Below are 21159 nucleotides of genomic sequence, written 5' to 3' on the forward strand. Positions count from 1 at the left end.
CGGAAGATATGGTTGTTCTTCTGGAAGGTTCTCCCATCTCCCCAGAGGAACTCTGGAGCTCTGTCAGAGTGACCATCGGGTTCTTGGTCACCTCCCTGACCAAGGCCCTTCTCCCCCGATTGCTCAGTTTGCCTGGGCAGCCAGCTCTAGGAAGAGTCTTGTTGGTTACAATCTTCATCCATTTAAGAATGATGGAGTCCACTGTGTTCTTGGGGACCATCAATGCTGCATAAATGTTTTGGTACCCTTCCCTAGATCTGTGCCTCAACACAATCCTGTCTCGGAGCTCTACAGACAATTCCGTCGACCTCATGGCTTGGTTTTTGCTCTGACATGCCCTGTCTACTGTGGGACCTTATATAGACAGGTGTGTGCCTTTCCAAATCATGTCCAATCAATTGAATTTACCACATGTGGACTCCAATCAAGTTGTAGAAACATCTCAAGGGTGATCAATGGAAACAGGATGCACCTGAGCTCAATTTCGAGTCTCATAGTGAAGGGTGTCTGAATTAAAAAAACATTTAAAATAACCTGTTTTCGCTTTGTTATTATGGGGTGTTTTGTGTAGATTGATGAGGGAATTTTTGGGGGGATACATTTTAGAATAAGGCTGTAATGTAACAAAATGTAAGAAGAAAAAAAAATCAAAACACTGTATACAGTAACTTACTGGTGCAGGAGTTGTGCGTGGCTGTTGGCTAGGGACAGGAGTTATTCCTGACCCAGCCAGGATTAACTTGAGGTCCTAGCTACAGTCTTCTCACTTGGTCAGGAAAACTCAGGGTCCTACTTATGATATGAAAACAGATGGTCACTTGCAGGTTTATGTAAAAAAACCTGGTGCCCAACTTACTGTATAGCAGTGGTGTAAAGTAGTTAAGTAAAATTACTTTAAAGTACTACTTAAGTAGATTGTTTGGGTATCTGTACTTTACAATACATTTTTTGGGATAACCTTTACTCCACTACATTCCTAAAGAAAATAATGTACTTTTTACTCATTACATATATTTTCCCTGACACCCAAAGTACATGTTACATTTTGAATGCTTAGCAGGACAGGAAAATGGTCCAATTCACACACTTATCAAGAGAACATCCCTGGTCATCCCTACCGTCTCTGATCTGGCAGACTCACTAAACACAAATGCTTTGTTTGTAAATTATGTCTGAGTGTTGGTGTGTGCCCCTGGCTATCCGTAAAATATCCATTTAAAATAAGGAATTTTAAATGATTTATACTTTTACATTTGATACTTAAGAATATTTTAGCAATTACATTTACTTTTGATGCTTAAATATATTTTAAATCAAATACTTTTTGACTTGTACTCATGTTGTATTTTACTGGGTGACTTTACTATTAAGGTATCTTTACTTTTGACAATTGGGTACTTTTTCCAACGCTGCTGCTGCATGTCCCTTGTAAATACAACATGATTTTGGACAGCTGAAGCAAGCACACTATATTTTCTCAGGAAAATTACCCTTTGTAATTTATGTAATCTTCATCAGTCCTAATACATTAGAAAACGGTGGATAGTGTAACAACACATCACATACACGGAGATGTGTATTACTCATTCATGTTTAGCTTATTTATGTCATTAGTCTCTGTTTCTCTATGCACACACACACACACAAACAGAGACCCATGCAGGACAGGACAGAGGGTGTATTAACCAACCTATTCCCCATGGACTAATCATATCACAGGACAAGTCAAGCAGGCTGTTCTGAACACCATTTAAAGTGTTGTTCTGCTCCATGCATTACCCCCAGCATGAAATATTAGTTGGATGAATTCAAATTGGCATTTTATTAAGACTAATCTCTTCAAACAAAACCGCTCAGAAAGGAGGATGGCTGTTCTGCCCTCATATACACACCTCCTCCCTGCGCAGTGTGTATGTGAATAAGATATGAGTTGACACACACCAACTGACACACATAAAAATACATACATAACATTCAGTATATTGCGTACACACACCACACACTTCCATACTTTGTGTATAATTGCTCACGTCTCACCTCCCAGTAGTAAATAAAGAAATAGTGTAGCCACATTATTTACTAATGTGTCGTTCCTGCTCTAGGGTGTTTGAGAAAGCATGCGTTGTCATTGGTAACCCACCCATTCTCCCCAACACACACAGTAACCCACACCCCTACCCTGGGCAGCCCAGCATAGCGCGGGCAGGCAGGGCCATGAATTTCAGCAGTCACTTAATATGGCGGCCGCAGGGCCTTGGAGGTGCCAGGAGCTGGCTGCCAGGAGGGACAGCGCGGCCGCGACCTCCCCCAGAACGGGGCTCCGCGCTGGGCCATGAATGCTAGCATTGGTCCCCTAATTAGCCATGGGAGAGGTCTAACAACCGCGCTACAGTTCAGCTGCTGACAAACAGCAAAATAAAGCCTTGTTCAAATTAGCAAGGTGAAGTGAGAAGGACTGGAAGGAGGGCTGGACTGTCTGGGGCGGAGAGAGAGCGTGTGTGTGTGAGAGAAAGAGAGAGTGGGGCTATTTTAGTTCAGATACGCTGAGCGTTGGTTTGTGACCACTCCTTTCTCCTCCCGTGAGAAACGTGGCGCGTTAAGACTCGTGTGTGTGTGATGATAATTTACTCCACATTAAGATACTACTGTATGAACAGGGTCATGCTTGTTAGGGATGTTATGGTGCTAAAGAAAGACATTCAGTTATCAGTTTATGTTCACAGAGAGACATTTAGCAGTAAACTGGAATAATCCAAATGTACTGTACATATCATCAGCAGCAGATCCAGTGAGCTCCAGACCAAGTCAAGTACTGGCAGTGCGCTATGATAAACTTAATATACAATAGAAGTTGTGGCCATAGTCTATGACTGGTAGGAACGTCGACCGAATAATCTGTTTTCTACTATTAAGAGAGAGGCATGACCGATTTCTATAGAAGAAGCCTATTTTTATTCTCAACTTCTTAACTAATTCATCAATATGCTTTTTAAAATACAGCTTTTCGTCTATCTAGATGCCCAGATATTTGTAAGCACGGACACAGTCAATATGGGCACCATCCAAAGTACATATGCATAAATCAGAGTTATTTTCATGCGCTCTAGGGAAGAACATATACAGTGCATTGGAAAGTATTCAGACCCCTCGACTTCGTCCACATTTTGTTACGTTACAGCCTTTTTCTAAAATGGATTAAATAAATAAAAATCCTCGTCAATCTACACATAATATCCCATAATGACAAAGAGAAAATAGGTTTTTAGAAATGTATAAAAACTGAAATAAAACATTTACATACAGTTGAAGTTGGAAGTTTACATACACCTTAGCCAAGTACATTTAAACTCAGTTTTTCACAATTCCTGACATTTAATCCTTGTAAAAATTGTCTGAGGTCAGTTAGGATCACCACTGTATTTTAAGAATGTGAAATGTCAGAATAATAGTACAGAGAATGATTTATTTCAGCTTTTATTTCTTTCATCACATTCCCAGTGGGTCAGAAGTTTACATACACTCAATGAGTATTTGGTAGCATTGCCTTTCAATTGTTTCACTTGTGTCAAACATTTTGGGTAGCCTTCCACAAGCTTCCCACAATTAGATGGGTGCATTTTGGCCCATTCCTCCTGACAGAGCTGGTGTAACTGAGTCAGGTTTGTAGGCCTCCTTGCTCACACACACTTTTTCAGTTCTGCCCACAAATGTTCTCTCGGATTGAGGTCAGGGCTTTGTGATGGCCACTCCAATACCTTGACTTTGTTGTTCTTAAGACATTTTGCCACCACTTTGGAAGTATGCTTGGGGTCCTTGTCCATTTGGAAGACCCACGCTTTTTTATTTTGATTTATTTTACCGTTATTTTACCAGGTAAGTTGACTGAGAACACGTTCTCATTTGCAGCAACGACCTGGGGAATAATTACAGGGGAGAGGAAGGGGATGAATGAGCCAATTGTAAACTCGGGATTATTAGGTGACCATGATGGTTTGAGGGCCAGATTGGGAATTTAGCCAGGACACCGGGGTTAACACCCCTACTCTTACAATAAGTGCCATGGGATCTTTAATGACCTCAGAGAGTCAACTTTAACTTCCTAACTGATGTCTTGAGATGTTGCTTCAATATATCCACATAATTTTCCTTCCTCAAGATGCCCTCTATTTTGTGAAGTGCACCAGTCCCTCCTGCAGCAAAGCACCCCCACAACATGATGCTGCCACCTCCGTGCTTCAAGGTTGGGATGGTGTTCTTCGGCTTGCAAGCCTCCCCCTTTTTTCTCCAAACATGACGATGGTCTTTATGGCCAAAGATTTCTATTTTTGTTTCATCAGACCAGAGGACATTTCTCCAAAAAGTACCATCTTTGTCCTCATGTGCAGGTGCAAACCGTAGTCTGTCTTTTTCATGGCGGTTTTGGAGCAGTGGTTTCTTCCTTGCTGAGCTGCCTTTCAGGTTAGGTCGATATAGGATTCGTTTTACTGTGGATATAGATACTTTTGTACCTGTTTCCTCCAGCATTTTCACAAGGTCCTTTGCTGTTGTTCTGGGATTGATTTGCACTTTTTTCACCAAAATACGTTCATCTCTAGGAGTCTCCTTCATGAGCGGTATGACACCTGCGTGGTCCCATGGTGTTTATACATTCGTACTATTGTTTGTACAGATGAACATGGTACCTTCAGGCATTTAGAAATTGCTCCCAAGGATGAACCAGACTTGTGGAGGTCCTCAATTTTCTTCTGAGGTCTTGGCTGATTTCTTTTGATTTTCCCATGATGTCAAGCAAAGAGGCACTGACTTTGAAGGTAGGCATTGAAATACATCCACAGGTACACCTCCAATTGACTCAAATGATGAAGCTTCTAAAGCCATGACATAATTTTCTGGAATTTTCCAAGCCATATAAAGGCACAGTCAACTTAGTGTATGTACGCTTCTGACCCACTGGAATTGTGATACAGTGAATTATAAATGAAACAATCTGTCTGTAAACAATTGTTGGAAAAATTACTTGTGTCATGCACAAAGTAGATGTCCTAACCGACTTGCTAAAACTAGTTTGTTAACAAGAATTTGTGGAGTGGTTGAAAAATTAGTTTTAATGACTCCAACCTAAGTATGTAAACTTCCGACTTCAACTGTAACTATTCAGATCCTTTACTCAGTACTTTGTTTTAGCACCTTTGGCATCGATTACAGCCTCATGTCTTCTTGGGTATGACGCTACACGCTTGGCACACCTGTACTTGGGGAGTTTCTCCCATTCTTCTCTGCAGATCCTCTCAAGCTCTGTCACATGGAGGTTCGCTGCACAGCTATTTTCAGGTCTCTCCAGAGATGAACCCGATCGGGTTCAAGTCCGGGCTCTGGCTGGGCCATTCAAGCACATTCAGAGACTTCTCCCGAAGCCACTCCCACGCTGTCTTGGCTGTGTGCTAAGGGTTGTTGACCTGTGTGAAGGTGAACCTTACCTCAGTCTGAGGTCCTGAGCGCTCTGGAGCAGGTTTTCATCAAGGATCTCTCTGTACTTTGCTCCGTTCAACTTTCCTTCGATCCTGACTAGTCTCCCAGTCCCTTTCGCTGAAGAACATCCCCACACCATGATGCTGCCACCACCATGCTTCGCGGTGGGAAGGTGCCAGGTTTCCTCCAGGTGCCTTTTGGCAAACTCCAAGCGGGCTGTCATGTGCCTTTTACTGAGAAATGTCTTCCGTCTGGCCACTCTGCCATAAAGGCCTGGTTGGTGGAGTACTGCAGAGATGGTTTTCCTTCTGGAAGGTTCTCCCATCTCCACAGAGGAACTGTGGAGCTCTGTCAGAATGACCATCGGGTTCTTGCTCACCTACCTGACCAAGGCCCTTTTCCGCCGATTGCTCAGTTTGGCGAGGCAGCCAGCTCTAGGTAGTCTTGCTGTTTCCAAACTTCTTCAATTTAAGAATGTTGGAGGCCACTGTCTTCTTGGGGACCTTCAATGCTGCATTTTTTAGTACCCTTCTCCAGATCTGTGCCTCGACACAATCCTGTCTCGGAGCTCTACAAGGAATTCCTTCGACCTCATGGCTTGGTTTTTGCTCGGACATGCACTTTTTTAGACGGTTGTGTGCCTTTCCAAATCATGTCCCATCAATTGACTTTACCACAGGTGGACTCCAATCAAGTTGTAGAAACATCTCAAGGATAACCAATGTAAACAAGATGCACCTGAGCTCAATTTCGAGTCTCATAGCAAAAGGTCTGAATAATTATTTAAATAAGGTATGTCTGTTTTATAATTTTAATACATTTGCAAACATTTCTAAAAACCTGTTTTCGCTTTGTCATTACAGGGTATTGTGTGTAGCTGGATGAGGAAAATATTTTTTTAAATACATTTTAGAATAAGCCTGTAATGTAACAACATACTTTCCAAATGCACTGTACTTAGTTTTACTTTCATTCAATACTATACTGAACAAAAATATAAAAACATGTAAAGTGTTGGTCCCATGTTTCATGAATAAAAAAAATCCCAGACATTTTCATACGCACAAAAAGCTTATTTCTCTCAAATGTTATGCACAAATTTGTTTGCATCCTTGTTAGTGAGCATTTCTCCTTTGCCAAGATAATCCATCCACCTGACTAGTGTGGCATATCAAGAAGCTGATTAACCAGCATGATCATTATACAGGTGAATTTTGTGCTGGGGACAATAAAAGCCACTCTAAAATGTGCAGTTTTGTCACACAACACAATTCAACCGATGTCTCAAGTTTTGACGGAGTGTGTAATTTTCATGCTGACTGCAGGAATGTCCACCAGAGCTGTTGCTAGAGAATTTAATGTTAATTTCTCTACCATAAGCTACCTCCAACATTGTTTTGGAGAATTTGGCAGTACCTCCAACCGGATTCACAACCGCAGGCCACGTGTAACCACACCTGCACAGTACCTCCACATCCCGCTATGGGTTTGCAAAACTGAAGAATTTCTGCATAAACTGTCAGAACCGTCTCAGGGAAGCTCATATACGCACTAGCGTCTTGACCTGACTGCAGTTCGGCGTCGTCACCGACTTCAGTGGGTAAATGCTCACCTTCGATGACCACTGGCACGCTGGAGAAGTGTGCTCTTCACAGATGAAGCCCGGTTTGAACTGTACCAGGCAGATGGCAGAAGGCGTGTATGGCGTCAAGTGGGCGAGCGTTTTGCTTATGTCAATGATGTGCCCGGTGGGGTTATGGCATGGGCAGGCATAAGCTACGTACAAAGAACACAATTGTATTTTATCAATGGCAATTTGAATTCACAGAGATACCGTGACGGCATCCTGAGGTCCATTGTCGTGCCATTCATCCTTCGCGATCACCTCAAGTTTCAGCATGATAATGCTCGGCCCAATGTCGCAAGGATCTGCACACAATTCCGGGAAGCTGAAAATGTCCCAGTTCTTCCATTGCCTGCATACTCACCAGACATGACACCCATTGAGCATGTTTGGGATAATCTGGATGTGTACGACAGCGTGTTCCAGTTCCTGACAATATTGAGCAACTTCGCACAGCCATTGCAGAGTGGGACAACATTCCACAGGCCACAATCAACAGCCTGATCAACACTATGCGAAGGAGATGTGTCGCGCTGCGTCAAGCAAATGGTGTTCAAACCAGATACTCAGTGGTTTTCGGATCCACGCCCCTACTTTTCTTTTAAAGGTATCTGTGACCAACAAATGCTTATCTCTATTCCCAGTCATGTGAAATCCATAGATTAGGGCCTAATGAATTTATTTAAATTGACTGATTTCCTTATATGAATTGTAACTCAGTAAAATCTTTGAAATTGTTGCATGTTGCATTTATATTTTTGCTCAGTGTAATTCTATAATAGAATACGTATACTGCCATTAAAAAAAAAAAGTATATCACATTGTGCATACCTACAGTTTGTACACTTAGGCTTAGTAGTATTATTACTTGTCTTTACAACAGCATGAGACCTCTAAGGTACAGTATGTTAAAACATTCAGCTCACCCACCCATCAGCTCATGAGTAGGGAGAGACAGGCTTGACAGCTGGCTTGATGAGAAGCAGTAGCCTTACACACGCACTCTACACACACATATACATAGATTTTGTATTGTAGATATGTGGTAGTAGAATAGTGGCCTGAGGGAGCACACTTAATTAGTTGTGAAAAGTGTTATGAAATGTAATGTCATGTAATATTTGTTGTGTATATAACTGCCTTAATGTTGCTGGACCCCAGGAAGAGTAGCTGCTGCCCTACCAGGAACTGGGGGATCCTTAATAAATCTGCTTTTATTTTATTTTCTATCAAATGAACTTGTTGCAGATACAAAGCTGCGCGTCATGAAGTAGTTCACATAAAAATCACCTAGTTGTAAAACTTTTAAAGAGACATTTTTAAGTGTGTCCATCCTGTTTGTATCTCTGTCAAGGGTTTTGGCAGAAAAGTCTTCAATAAACAGCGAATGTGCCCACTCTGGTCTTGGCATGTGTGCTCTGGCCAACAACTGGCAGATACAGTGTGGAGGGTACATGATGAGGTCATGGATAAGCGCAGGAGAATTGTTATTTGTGATCTCGCAGCCAAGCACCTATCATCATGTCATCACCATACAAATCAAGACCCTCAATATTTATTGGAAAGGAGCGTCAAGCTCATCACTGTGCACTTTCACCACCTTGGGAAGTTGTTAACTTATTTCATCTGTAGCGTAGTAAACTGGGCTTTTCCAAGTCACAGTGGGAGGAGCACACAACATAGCATCGTGTGACTCCAAGTTTGCCTCGACAAGATGGTTATTATGTCAATATTGGCACATTAAAAGCAATTTCACCGCAATTGTTGCATAATCTATTTCACCAACAAAAACGTTATCCCACCTTGTCTACCTTATTTTGCTTTGTCGACATTTGCAAAGTTTACCAACAAATTAGCTGTTTCCATCAGGCCTGTCGTGACATTTTTTATCTGATTTTTTGATTGATGGAAACCAAAGATGAAAGATGAATTAATGATACTACAGTAGTAAAAGAGTAATGTATGGGTCAGCTAGTGTTTCACAGCCTGCTAACACCTCTCCTGCTGGGCGCCAGGCAATTTCCCACTTAAACAGATTATTGAAACTAAGCAGTTCATGATATCCATAATAAATATAGATTTTCTGTGTCTGTGAATTCAAGTCAATTAAATGTAATGATGCCTTTATCTCATTCTCTCTCTCTCCCACCCCTCTCTCTCACACACACTCCCACCCCCCCTCTCTCTCTCCCACCCCTCTCTCTCACACCCCTCTCTCTCACACCCCTCTCTCTCACACCCCTCTCTCTCACACCCCTCTCTCTCACACCCCTCTCTCTCACACCCCTCTCTCTCACACACACCCCCCTCTCTCTCCCACCCCTCTCTCCCTCTCCCCCACCTCTCTCTCACGCCTCTTTCTCTTCCACCTCTCTTTCCCATCTCTCTCTGACCTCTTTCACTCTCTCTCCCCCACCTCTCTCTTTCTCTCCCACCCCTCTCTCCCTCTCCCCCACCTCTCTCACGCCTATTTCTCTTCCACCTCTCTTTCCCATCTCTCTCTCTCCGACCTCTTTCACTCTCTCTCCTACGTCTCTCACTCTCTCTCCCACCTCTCTCTCTCACTCTTTCTCTCCCATCTCTCTCTTTCTCCCCCCAAGTTAAATAGTTAATAAACAAAAGTTAAATTAACACTCTCTCTCTCTCTTTCAATTCTCCCCTTCCAGTAAAGGTCATGGTTCTTTCTCTGTCCTCAGTAATTACAGAGCTGTAGGAGGTGAACCTGAAGCAGTCCGTTGCATTGCTATCTGTTGCCTTACGCACACGCACGAACGCGTACACACACTCACAGTGACTGAATTAGCAGACTGAGAGAACCTCAGACATTAAAGAGACAGGACAGCAGTACAGAGCAGCCTAGAGAGAGAATGACATTCACCAAATACCAACACGCTAGTCAGGGGGCTGTTCCAAATGGAACCCTATTCCCTATATGGGTGATTCTACAGAAGTGGTGTAAATTGCAGTCCCACCTCAAAAAAACTATGTAAGTCCTCTGTTAAGTCTCCGAACTTAGGACATTTATTTTCAATCCAAGGCAATAAGAAATATATTGTTAAATGAATATAGTACAAAGTCATTGTTTATACACATTTCTATTGAGAGGTAGCTGTCCCCAACACGGACTCCTAAACGTAAAGCAATTCATGATTTAACACTATTATTTTAATGGAACAGCTTGTTGTTCTATTATTACATTGAAGATACTGATTTAATTAGTTATGTTGTTAGTTTTCAGAAAGATGTTTAAAAAATAATGCTGTCCTTTTGATGTGACTACCGAAACACAAACATGACTGTGGAATGAATGTGCCTTAAACCACACCCCTACAAATATCACCAGGTGATGGGGCCTTTAAAAAGTGTCAATACCGACATCTAATATGTCAAATGTGTATGGTACGGTTTTGGGACAAAAACACATGTTTGCTGGGATGTACATCTGTGCAAATGACATAGCCAGCCATATGTTAGCTATGGGGATTCTTTAAAGTCTAAAATAAGTCAACATTTTCCAAATCGAAACCAAAATAATTGACATCACAGAGATATACAGTGCATTTGGAAAGTATTCAGACCCCTTGACTTTTTCCACAATTTGTTATGTTACAGCCTTATTCTAAAATTGATTACATTGTTTTTTCCTTCATCAATCTACATACAATACCCTATAATGACAAAGCAAAAACAGGTTTGTAGACATTTCTGTAAAAGTATAAAAAAGTGTTTTACACTGAAATATAATTGACAGTGCATTCGGTAAGTATTCAGACCCTTTGACTATTTCCACATTTTCTTATGTCCACATTTTTATTCTAAAATGGATAAAATAAATAAAAACCCTCATCAATCAACACACAATACCCCATAACAATGAAGCGAAAACATTTATTAAAAACAAAAAACAGAAATGCCTTATTTGCATAAGTATTCAGACCCTTTGCTATGAGACTCTAAATTGAGCTCAGGTGCATCCTGTTTCCATTGATCATCCTTGAGATGTTTCTATAACTTGATTGGAGTCCACCTGTTGTAAATTCAATTAATTGGACATGATTTGGAAAAGCACACACCTGTCTATATAAGGTCCCACAGTTGACAGTGCATATTCGAGCAAAAACAAAGCCATGAGGTCAAAGGATTTGTCCGTAGAGCTCAGAGACAGGATTGTGTCAAGGCACTGTTGGAAGGAGAACCCAGTCTAAGGTCCTGAGCGCTCTGGAGCAGATTTTCATCATGGATCTCTATGTACTTTGCTCCGTTCATCTTTCCCTCGATCCTGACTAGTCTCCCAGTCCCTGCCGCTGAAAAGCATCCCCACAGCATGATGCTGCCACCACCATGCTTCACTGTAGGGATGGTGCCAGGTTTCCTCCAGATGTGACACTTGGCATTCAGGCCAAATCGTTCAATCTTGGTTTCATCAGACCAGAGAATCTTGTTTCTCATGGTCTGAGAGTCGTTCAGGTACTTTTTAGCCAACTCCAAGCGGGCTGTCATGTGCCTTTTACTGAGGAGTTGCTTCTGTCTGGCCACTCTACCATAAAGGCCTGATTGGTGGAGTGCTGCAGAGATGGTTGTCCTTCTGAAAGGTTCTCCCATTGCCATAGAGGAACTCTGGAGCTCTGTCAGAGTGACCATCTAGTTATTGGTCACCTCCCTGACCAAGGTCCTTCTCCCCCAATTGCTCAATTTGGCTGGGCGGCCAGCTCTAAGAAGAGTCTTGGTGGTTCCAATCTTCTTTCATTTAAGAATGATGGAGGCCACTGTGTTCTTGGGAACCTTCAATGCTGCAGACATTTTCCCCAGATCTGTGCCTCGTTTCGGTAGTGACACGTGTGGGGTGTTAAGGAATTCAGGTAAGTATTTCAAATATGCAATACAAATAAAGTGTGTGAGTAGTATAATGTGTACGTGACATACAGTACATTGGAAGACGTGTGCTGAAAGTTAGTTTGGTGAATTTCTTTAAATAAAAATGGAACACCCAATTTGCACCACTTCTGTATTTTTTTTATTTTTTATTTATTTTACCAGGTAAGTTGACTGAGAACACGTTCTCATTTGCAGCAACGACCTGGGGAATAGTTACAGGGGAGAGGAGGGGGATGAATGAGCCAATTGTAAACTGGGGATTATTAGGTGACCATGATGGTTTGAGGGCCAGATTGGGAATTTAGCCAGGACACCGGGGTTAACACCCCTACTCTTACGATAAGTGCCATGGGATCTTTAATGACCTCAGAGAGTCAGGACACCCGTTTAACGTCCCATCCGAAAGACGGCACCCTACACAGGGCAGTGTCCCCAATCACTGCCCTGGGGCATTGGGATATTTTTTAGACCAGAGGAAAGAGTGCCTCCTACTGGCCCTCCAACACCACTTCCAGCAGCATCTGGTCTCCCATCCAGGGACTGACCAGGACCAACCCTGCATAGCTAAAGAAGCAAGCCAGCAGTGGTATGCAGGGTGGTATGCTGCTGGTATAATGACCCATAATGGTGCAATACTTTTGACCAGGGCCCATAGGGAATAGAATGCACTGAAAAACGACATATGAGAATGACATCCTCTTTATTGATTCAGTGGAGTGTGTCTTATGGGCAGGCTTATTTCTGACCCTGGTATACAGTGCGCGATTGCATGTAATTGCTTTATAATATAAATTATAATGGATTTAATTGAAAGGGGAATTTTAAGTGCTCAAAGTGATTTATTATTGAACAGCATAGGGACACTTGGGGTATTAAATGTCCCTCCCTCTCACTTCAGAATGCAGAGGTAGCGCTATACCTCCACTGGGACAGACAGATGGACAACATTACCTATGGGCTGTTTTAGTATGCACACCTAGCTCTACCTTTAGCTGTAACAGAATGACAGACTGACAACACCTGTTTAGGTATGCTCCTGCTGTAGCTCTGCACTATAACCTGTTTCGACAGACGGACAGATGGAGGCTGTAATGCAAGCTGTAATACAAGCTGTCCAATACACTTAACATTTTCTAAAGCACATGGCCTGATAAAATAAATCGTTCATTGTGAGGGAACTATGACCATGAAGAAATGTTTTCTCCTAGGACAAAAGGGTGGATAGGTAGCGTCTTTCCAAAACAGCACGAGGTAAGAACATGTGCAGACCTCACAGGAGCCCTGGTTTTTGATGCAGTACTATGAACAGGAGGACATTGTTCTTATTCTGGTTAGAACCACTCCATTATGAGGTACACAAGAGCCGGCCCTGGCTGCTAGTTGCTGCTGACGCCATCTCAACTAGCCATACTCTGAATAATCTTATGCCGGGAGAAGAATACACCATATTCCACTCCAGAGAGCTTCAAGGCTATGCAAGGAGAAAGAACATGGGAGAAAGAGCGAGGGAAAGAAAGAGAGCGACAGATATGTTGACCTATGCATGTGCCCTGCAGGCATTCCCGGAGTACAACCGCCTAGAGTTTTATAAATAGAACATTTTGATCTCTTTCAATAATGTATTATCTGTGTGATGTTATTTATTACTTCCAGTTTCCCATCAGACTGCGCAGGGATGAACATGTAGCCGACAGCGATGTGAGAGGGCAGTGAGTGTTTGGATGATTTCAGAGTCACGACTGTCTCCTGCGTGTGTGTGTGTGTGTCTTAGTGTTTTGTTTCTGGGAGTGTATGTGATGCTTACGGCTCCCAGTCTTCTCATGTAGTGGTTTGATGAGCGATAGTCTCATTTTAGAGCTGGCAGGAGACACAGAATCTGTCCTTACAAAGAGAACACTGCACATCCATTATACTGCTGCTCCAACACACTGGTACAACACACTGAAACACATCAAAGAAGGCACTGGAATAAAACAGACTGTAATCTGGGTTGTTCGAGCCCTGAAATCTGATTGGCTGACAACCATGGTATATCAGACCACATACCACGTATGACAAAACAATTATTTTTACTGCTCTAATTATGTTGGTAAACAGTTTATAATAGCAATAAGGCGCCTCTGGGTTTGTGAGAAATGGCCAATATAGCACGGCTAAAGACTGTATCCAGGCACTCCGCGTTGTGTCGTTGTTAAGAGCAGCCCTAAGCCGTGGTATATTGACCATATACTACACATCCTCTGGCCTTATTGCTTAAATAGAAGAGAGGTGAATAGAATGTGATATAATGAAATTAAATTGAACGTCGTTGTCCATCTTGTAATATAAATCCCTGTTTCGATAAGTAAGGTTGTGTCTTTTCTGTTTATTAAAGTCAGCGTAACGTACACACAGCTATAATGATAGTCATTTTCCCTCAGCATTCTGCCACGTTGTTACGACAACAGAGCATTTACCCCCTGCCACCAGTGCATTAGTTCATGATTGTTTCTTGGAAAATGTCTCTCAATTGGAGGATGTGTGTGTGTGTTTGTGTAATGAATTGTTTCTTGGAACATGTTCTTTAATTGAAATACTGTATAGTGTACAGTGTACAGTATACAGTGTATAGTGTACAGTGACGTCAGCAATAACTGAATAGAAGGAAACTAGTTTGTTCTATAGCCATATAAAACCATAGAAACCCTTGAGCTTTCTCAGTAATCCTACATTCGGAAAGTATTCAGACCCCTTGACTTTTTCCACATTTTGTTATGTTACAGCCGTATTCTAAAATTGATTAAATTGTTTCCCCTTTCATCAATCTACATACAATACACCATAATGACAAAGAAAAAACAGGTTTTTAGAAATGTTTGCAAATTTATACAAATAAAAAAACATAACACATATGTTTACTTAAGTATTCAGACTCTTTACTCAGTACTTTGTCTAAGAACCTTTTGCAGCGATTACAGCCTCGAGTCTTCTTGGTTATGATGCTACAAGCTTGGCACACCTGTATTTGGGGAGTTTCTCCCATTCTTCTCTGCAGATCCTCAATCTCTGTCAGGTTGGATGGGGAGGGTCGCTGCACAGCTGTTTTCAGGTCTCTCTAGAGATGTTCAATCGGTTTCAAGACCAGGCTCTGCCTGGGCCACTCAAGGACATTCAGAGACTTGTCCCGAAGCCACTCCCACGTTGTCTTGGCAGTGTGCTAAGGGTCGTTGACCTGTAGGAAGGTGAACCTTACCCCAGTCTGAGGTTCTGAGCGCTCCGTAGCAGGTTTTCATCAAGGATCTCTCTGTACTTTGCTCCATTCATCTTTCCCTCGATCCTGACTAGTCTCCCTCCCGCTGAAAAAACATCCCCACAGCCTGATGCTGCCATCAGCATCCTTCCCCGTAGGGATGGTGCCATCCATAGGGATGGTGATTCCTCCAGACGTGACACTTGACATTGAGGACAAAGAGTTCAATCTTGGTTTCATCAGACCAGAGAATCTTGTTTCTCATGGTCTGAGAGTCCTTTAGGTGCCTTTTGGCAAACTCCCAAGTGGGCTGTCATGCTCCTTTTACTGAGGAGTGGCTTCCGTCTGGCCACTCTACCATTAAGGCCTTATTGGTGGAGTGCTGCAGAGATGGTTGTCCTTCTGGAAGGTTCTCGCATCTCCACAGAAGAACTCTGGAGCTCTGTCAAAGTGACCATTGGGTTCTTGGTCACCTCCATGACCAAGGCCCTTCTCCCGCGATTGCTCAGTTTGGCCGAGCGTCCAGCTATAGGAAGAGTCCTGGTGGTTCCAAACTTCTTTTATTTAAGAATGATGGAGGCCACTGTGTTCTTGGGGACCTTCAATACTGAAGAAATGTTTTGGTACCAGATCGGTGCCTCGACACAATCCTGTCTCAGAGCTCTACGGACAATTCATTTGACCTCCTGACTTGGCTTTTGCTCTGACATGCACTGTCAACTGTGGGACCTTTCCAAATCATGTCAGTTCAATTAAATTTAACCACAGCTGGACTCCAATCAAGTTCTGGAAAGATCTCAAAGATGATCAATGGAAACAGGATGCACCTGAGCTCAATTTCGTGTCTCATAGCGAAGGGTTTGAATACTTATGTAAATAAGGTATTTCTGTTTAGAATGTATTTATTTATTTCTAAGACCTGTTTTCAATTTGTCATTATGAGGTATTGTGTGTAGATTGATGAGAATAAGGCTGTAACATAACAAAATATGGAAAATTGAAAGGGGTCTGAATACTTTCTGAATGCACTGTATATATAAAAGCATGTGGACACCCCTTCAAATTAGTGGATTTGGCTATTTCATCCACACCTGTTTCTGACAGGTATATAAAATCGAGCACACCGCCATGCATTGTCTATAGACAAACATTGGCAGTAGAATGGCCTTACTGAAGACCTCGGTGACTTTCAACATGGCATTGTCATAGGATCCCACCTTTCCAACAAGTCAGTTTGACAAATGTCTGCCCTGCTAGAGCTGCCCCGGTCAATTATCGGTGCTCTTATTGTGAAGTAGAAGCGTTTAGGAGCAACAACAGCTAAGCCTCGAAGTGGTAGGCCACACATGCGCGTAGCTCGTAAAAATAGTCTGTCCTCAGTTGCAACACTCACTACTGAGTTCCAAACTGCCTCTGGAGCAATGTCAGCACAATAACTGTTCGTGGGGAGCTTCTTGAGATGGGTTTCCATGGCTGAGCAGCCACACAACCCTAATATCACCATGCGCAATGCCAAGCATCAGCTGGAGTTGTGTAAAGCTCGCCACCATTGGACTCTGGAGCAGTGGAAACACTTGACCATCTAGCAGTCTGACAAACTAATCTGGGTTTGGCAGATGACAGGAGAACGCTACATGCCTGAATGCATAGGCCAACTGTAAAGTTCAGTGGAATAATGGTCTGGGGATGTTTTTCATGATTCGGTCTAGGCCCCTTTGTTCCAGTGAAGAGAAATCTTAACGCTACAGCATACAATGACATTGTAGACGATTCAGGGGCCAACTCCATATTAATGCCCATGATATTGGAATGAGATGTTCGGTGAGCACATACTTTTGGCCACGTAGTGTAAAACCAGTTAATATTCTATGAAGGTCATCTGAAGAGAATACTAGCTACACCCTACGTTTCAGTTCATGGGACCACGTTGGAAACAAGGGGATTTGCTTGAATGTGTTATCCCCTGGTTTGTACTCAGTGAATCCTTTTCCAATCAATCAACTCCTCTTTTTTTTTATTTGACTATTCTCTGCGGAAGTAGTCCACATATGTCCTGCTTTCCCAACATAGTTTTAGTTCAGTGAGATACATACTGTTTTACTATTTAACCTTTACCATTTAGTCTTTACGTCTGGTCTTTCCAGGAAAACTAAGGGAACTGAAGGGTGGGGGGACTATTGGCTAAATATTGATCCACTTTACTGAGACAATTTATGTAGAATGGAATTTCCCATGAATTGATGTTGTATTCGTAGCTCCGTGCTCAAACATACAAAATGATGATCTTCTCTTTTCATCCTCTACAGAGTCTTGGATCCACAGGCAGATACGAGACCAGGAAGAAGTAAGTGTCCTCTCGTTTCTTGTGTCTCGCTGTCTGGCAGCTGCACAATTGGGATTGCAGATAGAGTGTGTGTCCCAAATGGCACCCTTTTCCGTACATAGTGCACTACTTCTGACCAGAGCCCTATAGTCGTGGTCAAAGGTAGTCCACTATAAAGGTAATGGGGTGCTATTTGGGACGCAGACTTTGCATGTCATTAACAGAGCAGTCTCTGGTAATTACAGTAGAGAGATTTGTAAAGAAAAATCAAGAGTTGATTATAGTTGTCTATTTTACCCCCGTTCTAAGCACTGTGCATCTGGAAAAGCAGTATATAAATCCAATCAGTTATTTTTGTAAATAGTCTGCAGCTCAACAAGTTTATTTACAAATCTCTTCATTCAAAGCATTAGCTTTCAGCTAATTTGTTTCTAGTTTATCCTCAGCTCACCTTTTCTCTATGTCCCCACTGCAGAGTGTACAATATTTTATAAGAATGAATAAATAGCTTAAGCCACGTTCTAGCAATAATGATCCTCTTCGAAGACCTTCCGGGCTCACTGCTCAGAGCCAATAGGGGCTCTCTGATGGAGAGTGTGTAAGAGATCTCTTGATTGGATAACATGATGCGACCAACCTGTTGTGGATAGTGAATTGCTCAGTATAATATTATTTTTAGTCTTTTGCATATTTTACTTAATTCCCAGTAACTATAATTGCTTAGTATTATACTGCACATTTACAGGTTTGGCATTTGCTAGTTAATTAGCCAATCCAACAGCACTTACTGTATAGTGTTAGGTGGATAGCAGTGTCTGGCCTTGGCGGCTTAGTGGCCTTTATCTGGGGCATGTTGATGGAATATTATTATACTGTGTTGTGATGCCCAAGGGCTTCCGTAGCCATGGAGATTAATGTGCGTATTATCAGAGTGTCCTTGGATCTGGGATCCATAGTTGGACAAGAAAAAGCTCAAGTAATCTAGGACGTCATGTACTCTAGCCTAGCGGTTAGAGCATTGAGCCAGTAACCAAAAAGGTTGCTGGTTCAAATACCCAACAAGGTGAAACATCTGGCAATGTGCCCTTGAGCAAGGCACTTAACCCTAATTTGCTCCAGGGGCGAGGGGTGCCATACTACCATGGCTGACCCCTGTAAAACAACACATTTCATTGCACCTTTTTATTGTGACAATAAAAATAAAAAAACATCTCAACTCAACACACACAATCCCATACCCTATTCTTCTTACACCAGGCAATAGGTTAAATAAGTGCCTTTTGAATGGAATCACTATAGAAGTCCATTGAGCTTTCTCCTGTCTGCCACACATATCAATGGGATCTAGTGATTGATGAATGAATGGAGGGGTTTGGGTCTGTCTGTAGTGTGTGTGTGAAGGGGCTATAGTCTTGTGAAATGCATTTCTTCTGTGTGTTCTCTAAAGCCTCTACTTAGACCCAGGGTGTGTGTTGGGTCTGCTGTGTCCCCTTTCTTACCTCTACAAAGTCTCTATTCAAACTCCTCAATGGACCTCTGTAAGGCATTATCAGAGGAGTATAGTGTTTGTGTGTGTGTGTGTGTGTGTGTGTGTGTGTGTGTGTGTGTGTGTGTGTGTGTGTGTGTGTGTGTGTGTGTGTGTGTGTGTGTGTGTGTGTGTGTGTGTGTGTGTGTGTGTCCATGAGTGCGCCCTTGTACTTGTGGCACATGAGCAATCATGTACAAGACCCTCACTTGCTCAACTAAAAGCAGAATTGTGAAAGCCCCTAATTCCAGAGACAGTGTGAAATGGAGCAAACCCCTCTAGGATGGAACTAATCAACCTGATTGCCTATTTATTAGCTATATCCCCTTGCCTATCTCTTCCGAACGCTGCCACTCTTATACCATTGGGTTTGTCACCATGGCAACCCACAGCCAGAAACGGCACTTCTTAATAGTTCCGCAGGCCCCACTGGCTCTCACTGCAGATGATGTAGTCATTGTGTGTGTAGAACATCAGTCGATCACACACACACAATATGCAGTCATACACATACACACACACTTGCCTACTTTGCTCTCCCGTTGACTGCCAATGTTGCAGTAGCTGTTCTCTCTGTCTTTTGATTATCTGAGTTGAGATGATGCTACAGTACCTTTTCTCTGTCGCTCTGTCTTTTACCTGCCAGTCCATTGTGTGAAGGCCAGAGTGTTTGCGAAGCTTGTAGAGTCTAGACTAGAGGAATGCTGGATCATGATGGGAGTTGAGAAAAGGAGCTGAAGAGAGGAGGAATATGTGTGTGTTTATGTGAAAGTGTGTGTGATTGAGTGTTGATCCGTGTGCTTGTTGACGTGTCTGAAGCTGTGTGTTGCAGCCAGCCGGAAGGCTTTAGTGCATCAGATCACTGGATTTACTGGGCTTTACTAAGCTAGGACACTGGATCAATCCTACCACCCACAAACAGACAGCTTGGCTACATACACAGTTTTGTTCTTCTATCCTCATGGGGACCTAAAATTGATTTCCATTCAAAATCCAATTTTCCCTAACCCTAAGCCTAAACTTAACTCGTAACCCAAACCCTAAACCTAACCCCTTACCCTAACCATAATTCTAACCTTAACCCCTTAGCTTAAAATAGCCTTTGTCTTCATGGGGACGTGGGAAATGTCCCAATGAGGGAGAATTTTCCTTATTTTACTATTGGGGATCTTAGGTCCCCACAAAGGTTTGAAGAACCCCCCCCCACACACACACACACACACACCAGCCTCTGCCTATTCTCTGGAGAACAGAAGTTTCAGTGCTTGTCATCATGGTGGGGTTGGAGTGCCAGTGGTCCCCTCATCTGCTTTCACCTCTCCATCCCTCTTCCTCCCTTCATCTTCCCACAATTCCCTGTCTGTGCTTTAGGACACCTGTCTGATTTACACCTGTCTGAGTGGACTAATCCATTGCGTAGGCCGTGGGGATGGAACACCAGTAGCATCAGTAGTACATTTACTGTTAATTACCATCATTTCTCATCTACAATGCTTGTTTGGTTATGGTAATTTGGTAGTTTGGTTATGGTTAATGCATTCAATATATTATTATTACATTTTTACCATTGTCATTGTCGGAGTGGACGCGTTGTTTGCAGTGCACACAACCTAGGCTACACTTGTGAGAAAAAAGTTTTGGTTTATTTCATTCCATTTAAGAGTTTTGTTTGGAGCGCTCTTGTCAATCATGTGTATGGACATGCACCTGATTACATATAGAAGTAGGCCTAGGCTACCTGGCCTGCGTGTAAATGTTGGCCTATAATGTGCCCATTTGGGGATCTGATACTATTTCTGATTGTCTTAACTCTCCATCACCATGGAGCTTCTCAAGTAATGTTTTCTTCACCTCAAACAGCAAGTTTTTTATTTTTATTTTTTATACATCCATTGAGACAATAGTTCCTCAATGTAGCCTATTAGAAACATCTTTCCAGATCTCTTCCTTTCAATAACCACTCAGCATGAAAGGGGAAAAACGTCATGCTCTGATCCGGTGGAAATGTCATAAAATAGGCCTACTTGATTACTTCTTCTCTTACAGCTGTGTCTCTCTATCCAGCTAGAAACTCTGGGGGCCCAGAATATTTTATACAATGTTGCAAGTTTGCT

The 21159-nt window shown here is 42.5% G+C and overlaps 1 protein-coding gene across 1 annotated transcript in view; it reads left to right on the forward strand.

The window, feature by feature from the left end:
* The window catches only part of ankfn1 (ankyrin repeat and fibronectin type III domain containing 1), a 232680-nt gene that overhangs the window by 54461 nt on the left and 157060 nt on the right, over window positions 1-21159 (forward strand). The window contains exon 6 of the mRNA XM_055931431.1: window positions 17504-17541. Within this exon, the coding sequence (XP_055787406.1) occupies window positions 17504-17541 (38 nt within the window). The remainder of the gene's footprint in view (window positions 1-17503; window positions 17542-21159) is intronic.

The sequence above is a fragment of the Salvelinus fontinalis genome, chromosome 1 (genome assembly GCF_029448725.1).
Source record: "Salvelinus fontinalis isolate EN_2023a chromosome 1, ASM2944872v1, whole genome shotgun sequence".
In the NCBI taxonomy this organism is placed as follows: domain Eukaryota; kingdom Metazoa; phylum Chordata; class Actinopteri; order Salmoniformes; family Salmonidae; genus Salvelinus; species Salvelinus fontinalis.